We start from the raw sequence: 9,212 nt of genomic DNA, 5'->3' as shown, positions 1-9,212 counted from the left end.
CTTCCTTTCCCTCTTATTTTTCTCCCCCTTCCGTTAGTGCCTTTTGGTCCCTTGTGCCTTTTCTGTGAAACCTTCAGGAATTCGCATTCTGGAGCCCCATAAGCTCACAATCTAGTTGAATTTTGTCTCTGGGTTCCAGTGCAAGTGGGGGAAAATTGGACAGATGGACATCACTTCCCTTGAATGCGTTGTGGAGAACAGCACTGCTGATGCTATGCCCTTTGCATGGGTTGGGAACTAGATCAGGGATGCAGGCAGGACCATCACTTTCATAGAACTGTAGGATCATAGAATCATAGATTCATAGAATCATAGAATCATAGAATGGCCTGGGTTGGAAGAGACCTCAAGGATCATCAAGTTCCAACCCCTCTGCCACAGGCAGGGTTGTGAACTGCTAGATCAAGTACTAGGTCAGATTGCCCAGGGTGGTCATCAGCATCACATCCCACTCCAATGCAAACTTGTCTTGCAGGAGAAGGACTTGCACTCGGGGCTCATCGGGCCACTGATCATCTGCCGCCGTGGGGTGCTGAGCTCTGCTTTCAGGCGGCAGCTGGCTGTGCAGGAGTTCTCCCTGCTCTTCACTATCTTTGATGAGACCAAGAGCTGGTACTTCCCAGAGAACATGAGGAGGAACTGCCGCCCGCCGTGCCGCATCCAACCGGACAACCCTGACTTTAGGAGAAACCATTCCTTTCATGGTGAGGACCTGGCCCTCACCTTGTCCATCCCACAACACATTGGGGTGAGAAGGTTCAAGGGATCCAGCCACTCCTGACCACTGCCTTCCCCAGCCATCAACGGCTACGTGAGGGACACTCTGCCTGGATTGGTGATGGCTCAGCAGCAGCGGGTCCGCTGGCACCTCCTGAACATGGGCAGCACTGAGGATATCCATTCCGTTCACTTCCACGGGCAGATGTTCAGCGTCAGGACGACCCGGGAGTATCGCATGGGAGTCTACAACCTTTATCCTGGTGAGATGCAGCGTGGATGCTATGCACACTGTGGCTGCATGGCTTCATTTCCATGCCTGTTAGGATGTGCTGGGGGACAGCAGGGGTGGGGAATGGGTCTGAAAGAGTCAGGATCTGCGTTTGCATAGTGCTTGGCAGCATAGCATTGTGCTATGGTTGGTTAATCCCTTCTGCTCTGCTCTCCATTCCTGGCCAGGTGTCTTTGGGACGGTGGAGATGCAGCCCTCACACGCTGGGATCTGGCGGGTAGAGTGCAAAGTGGGGGAGCACCTGCAGGCTGGGATGAGTGCCCTCTTCCTCGTGTACAACCAGGGTGAGTGATCCCTTTGTGCTCCAGAACAGCATGCTTTGAGCTCCCCGTCCCCATGGATCGTCCAAACAGCATCCCCTGGGTTCTCACTCAAATCATATTTTGACTTCAGCCCTTGCCAACCATAACATATCCCTGGCAGAGATGTGTTTGGGGTGAAGGTTGGAGACCAGCTTTATTTGGCTGCAAATATTTTCCCCCAGAGCACGTGCCAAGAGGTAAACTGAGGCACAGAGTGCAATGCTGCCCGATGGCATGTCACTCTGATGGAAACATCCCTGAGAGCAACCGCCAAGTGCACAGGAAACCTCTGGCTCCGCTTTGCCCGGAACAACACGATTCTGCCTCTCTGTAAATAACACAGGGGGAAGCGGTTTGTGAGGCTGGTGCTTTATCACACCATGACAGCCCCTCTCCTCTTCCAAAAGGAGCAGCAAATGTCAGCCAGAAAACATTTCCATAACTTAAAAATCTGCTTAAGATTTCAAAATGCGTGTTTTTCCCCAGAAGCATTTGCCATGCAGCAGTGATGCCAAGATGTGACAAGTTGCTAATAATAAGAGTTATTACAAGAGGCAAACAGCCCTGTGCTCGGCAGAGCAGAAGAGAGACAGGGGTGTCAGGCAGGTTTCCCTTTAGCGACGTGATATTTGTTTTTAAAAGATGCTGCCTAGCAACAAAAAGGCCCAGGAGCGAGACACAGGTGTAAGGAAGAGTCACCTGTCAGCATTGCTGGGAGATAGAGACATGGGAACAAGAGGTCATGGGCTCAGGGATGGGAGAGCAGCACTAGTGCAGCCAGAGGTTGATGATGGGACCTTTGCTGTGGCCTCTATCAGCCAACCATGCCCGTTTTGCTCCTTGTTTGCCTGCAGATTGTCAGAATGCCCTGGGGCTGGCCTCGGGCCACATAGCAGACTCCCAGATTACGGCATCAGGGCAGGAAGGTGAGTTCGGGGCGGTTGTTGGGGCTGGGTCTGGTTCAGTATGCACAGCACAAGCGTGGTCAAAGCTGGACTTGAGCAAGTCCCCTACATCCATGCCCACATCAGGGTCCCACCTGGGACCTGGAGGTGCCTCCCCATTGCACCAGGGCCATGTTACCCTGCTCGGGGCTGCTGACCCCGCAGGAGATGGGTGATGCTCAAGGTCCATCCTGTGGGTGGGCAGCTCACCACCCCCTGCTCCTCATCTCTGTGCACTCTCCTCGCAGGGCCGTGGGCCCCTAAGCTGGCCAGGCTGCACAACTCCGGCTCCATCAATGCATGGAGCACTGGCGAAGGCAACCCCTGGATCCAGGTGAGAAGGGTCCTGTGCCCTTGCGTACTGCTGGGGACAGTGCCAGGGCACACACCGGCTGGTGCACCCTGCAGAAGGACCCACGCACATGGCCGTCAGAGACTGACCCCTGTGTTTCATTCCCAGGTGGACCTTTTACACCTCAAGATAATTCATGGCATAAAGACCCAAGGGGCTCGGCAAAGGCTCTCCAGTCTCTACGTCTCTCAATTTGTTGTCTTCTACAGCCTCGATGGGCAAAGGTGGAAGAAATACAAGGGCAATGCCACCAGCACACAGATGGTGAGGAGGATCAGTACTAGGACTGACTTAAGAAAATTATTTTTTGGTGAATATATAAGAAGTTCATTTGCACAGACCCTGAGTTCCTCCCCCCCCCCTATTTCTCAGTGGTTTGCCCTGATTTGCCCCATCCACATTTCTTTGGTCTGAGTCACACCTCAAAAAAAAAAATAAAAAAATTCCCTGAGCTGTTGTTCTCTTGTAAGGATGGTGATAAGATACAGAAGTGCCAGACTGAACTGATCTTGTCCATGCTAATCCTTGTCCTGTCTAGCTCTTTCCACTGACACAACAGCCCCTTTTTAACCCCTTCCCTGCAGATGTTCTTTGCGAATGTGGATGCAACCACAGTGAAAGAAAATCGCTTCAACCCTCCGATCATAGCTCGCTACATCCGCATCAACCCCACTCACTACAGCATCCGCACCACGCTGCGCATGGAGCTCATCGGCTGCGACCTGAACAGTACGTCCCACCTGGGACACCCAGCAATGGAGCTGGGGGCTGATCCAGTGGGATGCTGAGTGCTCAGTTTTGGGATTCCCCGTGTTTCAGGTCCCCCCAGGTGGGAAGGAGGTGGCTGGAGATGGTGCTGGGAGAGCCAAGCTGGAAAATCTCGTTGTGGCTTTAGAGACGGCAATAGCAAAAGGAGGGCAGTGGGGCTCTCACCACTGCTTTGTTCTGAAGCACAGGAAACTTTGGGCAGCAGCTGAGCTGGTAGCTGGGGAGGTGCTGCCTCAGCCTGGGGAGCAGGAAACAAGCAGAGACGTGTTATTGGCTTTTCCTCTGCTTTTGTCACTCCGACACCAGGCTGCTGTGGCCTGCAGGTGCGCTGGGACCGTTTCTTTAGCTTTGTACAGAGCAAGGCAGACCCTCACAAGCAGCAGCTCTGTGCTGGCACCCCACACAAGGCACATGCACATGCACACCAGTTCACGTGTGTGCAGTGTGTCTCCAGTCATCCTTCCCCTTGAGACGGGTTTGTCCTGGCAGATAGACAAATTCTCCAGATTCCTTCTAGATAAAATCTCCAGGGAGAGAAGAAGGTGGGAGGAGTGGCAGGCGTCATTTGTCACTCCCCAGCCAGAGCCATGCTGCAAAGGCATTGAGCACTGCAGCCATGCTGCTGCAAAGCACAGGAGATGCTGTGAGCAGGAAAGTGTGCGGAGGGCAGAGGGAGGAGTGTGCAGCCAGGAGGCATCTCCACAGTGGTTGTCTGTTATCCCCTCTGACAAGCTGCTTCTCTCTTCCAGGCTGCTCCATGCCCCTAGGAATGGAGAGCAAAGGGATCCCCGACCAGCGCATCTCCGCGTCCTCCTACAGCACCAACATCTTCAACAGCTGGTCACCCTCCCAGGCCCGCCTGAACCTGCAGGGAAGGACCAATGCATGGAGACCAAAGGTAGCCCAGCAAGGAGACCCCTGGCAGGCAGCCAGGGTGTGAAACAGGCATGCTGGGTGCTCACTCCTCTCCTGGCCAGGGCATCTCTAGTAGTGGTTCAGCCACACGTACCAGATGCAGGCAGGTTGCCCCCAGCAGCTCTAACCCTGATGGGGTGGGCGAAGCCTGGGGTAGCATGCAGGGCCAGCTTGGCTTCAGCTGCTAGGATTGTCTTTTTCTCATTGCTGCTGGTGGTGATGCTGAAGGGTAAAGGCATTATGTCTTTCCTAGAGCAACAGCCCCAGCGAGTGGTTGCAGGTGGACTTTGAAGCAACCAAGAAGGTGACTGGAATCATAACACAAGGTGCCAAGGCTGTCTTCACTCACATGTTTGTGAAGGAGTTTGCTGTGTCCAGCAGCCAGGATGGTGTGCACTGGAGCCCAATCCTGCATGATGGCAAGGAGAAGGTAGGCAGAACTGCAGCAGCCCTGGGGCAGCAAACATGCCCACAGCAGTTTTGCAACAGCAGCTAACCAAGCTGTGCTTTTTTCCACTCTAAAGAATTCCCAAGAGGCACTTGTCTGTGTTGGCTCTGTCCCCAAGCCATGGGCTCTCTGCACCAGAGCTCAGCAAAGGAGCCAGCACCCCACAGACTCCTCTCTCCTTTCCAGATCTTCAGGGCAAACCAAGACTACACCACCACAGTGCTAAACAGCCTGGAGCCGCCGCTCTTTGCCCGCTACGTGAGGATACACCCCCGCCACTGGCACAACCACATCGCCCTGCGGATAGAGTTCCTTGGCTGTGACACCCAGCAGGAGTACTGACGGGCAGTGCTGGCCCATGGACCCACGTCCCGCTGGACACTGAACTCTCACTGGGGCCAGAGTTGGCCCCGTGTGTCCAGGAGGTGCTGGTGGCATCAGCAGAGGTTTCTCTGCTCCCAGTGCTGTGCTGATGGCTCCTGCTGACAGGGCGGACTGTTTGTCATCACTCTCTTCCTGCCCCTCATCTACCCCATGCTGTATAGTCAGACATAATGCTGAAGAATTAAACAGTAATTTTCCAGTATCTCTGCACTTTCTCCTCTTCTCCAACCTTGGAGTCCCCAGGGGCTCAGTCAGCATTACCAGCAGCCGGTAATTAAATAATGAGCCCCAGTGATCCTCAGCTTTTTTTTCCACAAGCACGGCCCTGGAGGAGGCGGTGGCAAAGATAAGGGCTGGGGGCAGAGGCCCTGCTCCCCTCCCCGGGGTGCATTTCACAACCAGCAGGGATCCGGATGCCTCGCCTGGAGGCAGCGCTTGCACAACCCAGCTGAGCTCTGGGCTTTGGCCCTCCAGTTCCCGTAATCTCCTTCCTATGCTGTGCTTGCTGACATGGCTAGATGCCACCCTGGGGCTTTTCTGGGCTGGGTGCAGCAATGTTCTTGTTTCTGACTGGAAAAGCTCTGTTGGTACATTGGTGGCTCTGGTGGGACATTGCCCATACCAGGATGCCCAGCACTGGGAAACACAGGAAGCTCCTGGCCAGGTGGTGCCAGCTGAGAGCTGGCCCCACATCCCTCTTCCCACACATGCAAGCAGTGAAGGTGACAGCACTGCTCTGTCCCCAGCGCTGAATCCATCTCTGGAGGCCCTGGAAGGGCCTTTGCCTGCTTCTCGTCCCCTTTGCAGGTTTATTTCAGGAAGAGATGCCCACAAAGCCTGCCTGAGCCCCAGCAGGACTCAGCTCCTTGCAGAATCACAGGGCAGGTGCTGGGTGCCACAGTGGCAGCGCTCCTCTCCATAGGGCTTTGTGGGCTGCAGCCCCCTCCCCATGCTCCACAGCCACACCAATAGTTCTTCCCCCTCCTTAGCACCTGCTGGAGGACACCTCCTGTCCCAGCAGTGGTCACAATGGCACCACTATGGGGGAGTCCAGGAGGTTTCTGGTGGTGCGAACCTTCTGGAATGATACTACCTCAGAAAGCTCCAGAGCATTGTGGGGCAGGTGGGGGCCATGGCTTTTTGGGTGTATACCTCTCCGTGGCGGCATCGGCGTTGCCACCAGCGTGCCAGAGACTGTGCCCGCCCTCCCCCTGTGCTGTGAGTGCTGGGGAAGGGAGGGGGGCAGGCTGTCCCAAAACCCACACCCAGTGGAGACTGGAAACTGACACTTTGGTGGAAGCAGTGCTGAAAACCCCACGCATCCGCCCCGTGCATTGCTGTACAAGGAGCTTTTGCTGTGGCCCTGGCAATGATTACATTACAGCCCGAGACAGGAGATGCAATTACCCTTTGGCTTAATTGCGTTCTGACAGTAATCAGGCACATATGGGAGCAGACACTGCCTGGTGTGAACCGGCCTGGAGGGAGGAGCTGGGACCATAAGCTTCTCAACAGGGAGCATCCCCACCATGGGACCTGGTGAAAGGTCTCCCGTTCAGCACGGCAGGGCAGAACCTGCTGCCTTGGGCCCTTCTCAAGGCAGCGTTCTTCTGCTCATGGCTACCTCAGTAGGCCAGGCTGGACCTGACCAGATGAAGCTTAAATGCCTATCAGGGGATGTGGTGGACCACAAGTCCTCCCAGAAGCAGGCTCATATGCATTCCTATAGCAGCAGGACTGGCTGTTCTCTATGGTGGGAACATGGTCCCTGGCCCCATCAGTGGGTGCTCAGCCTCCTGCCTCCAGAAACAAACTGCTCTGCTGTGGCACAGGATTAGATCAGAAGAAATACTGCCCACACCAGGGCCCTCTCTGGATCGCTTTTCAAAGAGGAAACAGCTTGAGCCTCTGTGGGAAACCAAGCAGCCTCTGCCAGGCAGCCCTCAGGATGTTCTCCAGCCGCCCAGCACACAGGGAGAGTGCCGGGATGGGGCTGCAGGGAGCTGTGTCACAGCCTGCCAAGCTCTGGCATCCATTACTGGAAGTGTCTCTTGACATTTATCTTGTGGGGAATGGAGACCAGATGCCATTTCCTCCTGGCACGATGCAGCTTTTTACAGCGTTTCTGTGCAGAGGAAGGGCTAGAGCAGTGCAAAGTGCTCTGCCTTGTCCCAGGTGCTCTGCAGATGCCTCCTGGCCAGCTGGGCAGGGCTGGGGGGAGTGCAGTCTCAGTAGAGCCCTCCAACCTCCTGGGCACATCTGTGGGTGCTGCATACAATCAGGGCACTTCTCTAAGCCCTCAGCCTGGTTTGTTATTTTTTCATATTTGTTCTGATTTTACAGGCCTCCTCCTAGGGAGCCCTGAAGACAAAGACTAGGCCCCAGGGCCAGACTGAAAGTCACTGCTCAGCTGCACAGGGCCATGGTTCTGCGAGCTGTCTTGTTCCTGATCGCCGTGCTGACCGCCTTATTCTGCCAAAATGTGTCCAAGCTCAAGACCACCTCCCAGCTGAGCGGGGTGATGCAGAGGATGAGCCTGGCAGACCACCAGGGGAGATACTTGTATGACGTATGGAAGGTCCCTCTTCATGCACAGGAGGGGGAAGTCTCCAGGCAGGTGATCCAGCGTAAGTACACAGCAGCGCTTTGTGCAGCTCCTCTGCACAGCAGCATGGGGGAAGAAGGCCCTGACCCTGCTTCAAAATACGCTCCAATCCAGGAAAAAATGCACTGGTATTACTAGCGTTTCTCTGCTCTCTTCCTCACAAGGACACATCTCTTCTCAGGCGTCCGTCGGTCCTGGGTGGCAGACTACCTGGGTGACGTGTGGTCTCACTTCTCCGAGAACTTCCCCATCGTCGTCCTGTACATCTTCCCCATCACGGTGCTGATCCTGCTCTTCCTCTGCTGCCTCACGTACGTGTGCACGTTGCACACTCCTTGGTGCTCCTGTTCTCAGGGAGCTGTGTTTGCTGGGTCACAGCTCTGCAATGCCCACTGACCCCGCACAAGGCGGCAGGGAGGGGGTGCTCCTTGGGCCCGCCACATTCTCCTCGTGTTTTTTAGGGTAAGTCTGGAGTGAGGTGACCTGGGGAACTCTTGAGAGAAGCAATGTGGCTACACTGGAAAAAAATTCTGGTGCCTTGATGGAGCCCAGCTCAAAGAAGCCTCCAAAACTCCAGGGAGCCCCAAAGCAGTGTGGAAGGGCCAGGAGCAGAACCACTTTCCTCATCCTTTCAGATGATTTTAAAGAAGATACTCCCAGACTGAATTTCCCACCCCAAATAAAGTTTAGACTTCACCTGAGGCTCCACTGTCTGTTATAGCCAGGACACAAGTGGTTCACTGGGGTTCATAGAATCGTTAAGGTTGGAAAAGATCTCTAAGATCATCTAGTACTACCCCAACATACCCCACCATGTCCATAACCACGTTCCTCAGTGCCACATCCCCACGGTTCTGGGGCATCTCCAGGGATGGTGACCCCACCACCCCCTGGGCAGCCTGTGTCAGTGCATCACTACTCTTTTAGAGAAGCTTTCCCTAATATCCAACCTGAACCACATCCAGACGGTTTGCATTCAGAAGGACACAGGTTAATGTCCTGGTGGTCTTAGCATGTGGCAGAAACTAAGAGAGTTTAACTCTTATTTAAGGTTTTGAAGGCTTTTGGTTTGCGTAGCAGTTTAATCCTAAGTTTCTAGGTTTATGGTGAGAATTAAGGGAGAGCGGGGTAGTAGGGAGGTTGGTAGTGCAGCTAGGATGGTGGTAGTGGTGTCTGATGCTTCGTTAGTGTCATAATTTTATCATACAATCACGGAATTGTAGGGGTTGGAATGGAGCTCTAGAGATGATTGAGTCCAACCCCCCTGCAAAGCAGGCTCCCTGCAGCAGGCTGCACAGCTCGGCATCCAGGCGGGTCCTGAATATCTGCAGAGAAGGAGAATCCACAACCTCCCTGGGCAGCCTGCTCCATCACACTCACTGTGAAGAAGTTCCTTTGCATATTGGTGCGGAACTTCCTATGCTCAAGATTGTGGCTGTTTCCCCTTGTCCTGTCCCCACAGACTGCTGAGAAGAGGTTGGCCAC

At 54.5% G+C, this 9,212-nt stretch overlaps 1 protein-coding gene across 2 annotated transcripts in view; it reads left to right on the top strand.

The window, feature by feature from the left end:
* F8 (coagulation factor VIII) overlaps positions 1-5,324 on the top strand; it is a 20,253-nt gene extending 14,929 nt beyond the window's left edge. The window contains exons 17-26 of one of the 2 annotated variants that reach the window (XM_021406402.1): positions 476-704; positions 798-980; positions 1,177-1,293; positions 2,166-2,237; positions 2,504-2,589; positions 2,716-2,871; positions 3,192-3,336; positions 4,125-4,273; positions 4,544-4,720; positions 4,925-5,324. In XM_021406402.1, coding sequence (XP_021262077.1) covers positions 476-704; positions 798-980; positions 1,177-1,293; positions 2,166-2,237; positions 2,504-2,589; positions 2,716-2,871; positions 3,192-3,336; positions 4,125-4,273; positions 4,544-4,720; positions 4,925-5,080 — 1,470 coding nt within the window. In that variant the 3' untranslated portion in view covers positions 5,081-5,324. Of the gene's footprint in view, positions 1-475; positions 705-797; positions 981-1,176; positions 1,294-1,987; positions 2,051-2,165; positions 2,238-2,503; positions 2,590-2,715; positions 2,872-3,191; positions 3,337-4,124; positions 4,274-4,543; positions 4,721-4,924 lie in introns of those variants that run through there. The other variant, XM_021406403.1, reaches the window with a different exon arrangement.

This window comes from Numida meleagris, chromosome 8 (genome assembly GCF_002078875.1).
Source record: "Numida meleagris isolate 19003 breed g44 Domestic line chromosome 8, NumMel1.0, whole genome shotgun sequence".
NCBI classification, from domain to species: domain Eukaryota; kingdom Metazoa; phylum Chordata; class Aves; order Galliformes; family Numididae; genus Numida; species Numida meleagris.
This window is presented reverse-complemented; position numbering and strand designations above follow the sequence as displayed.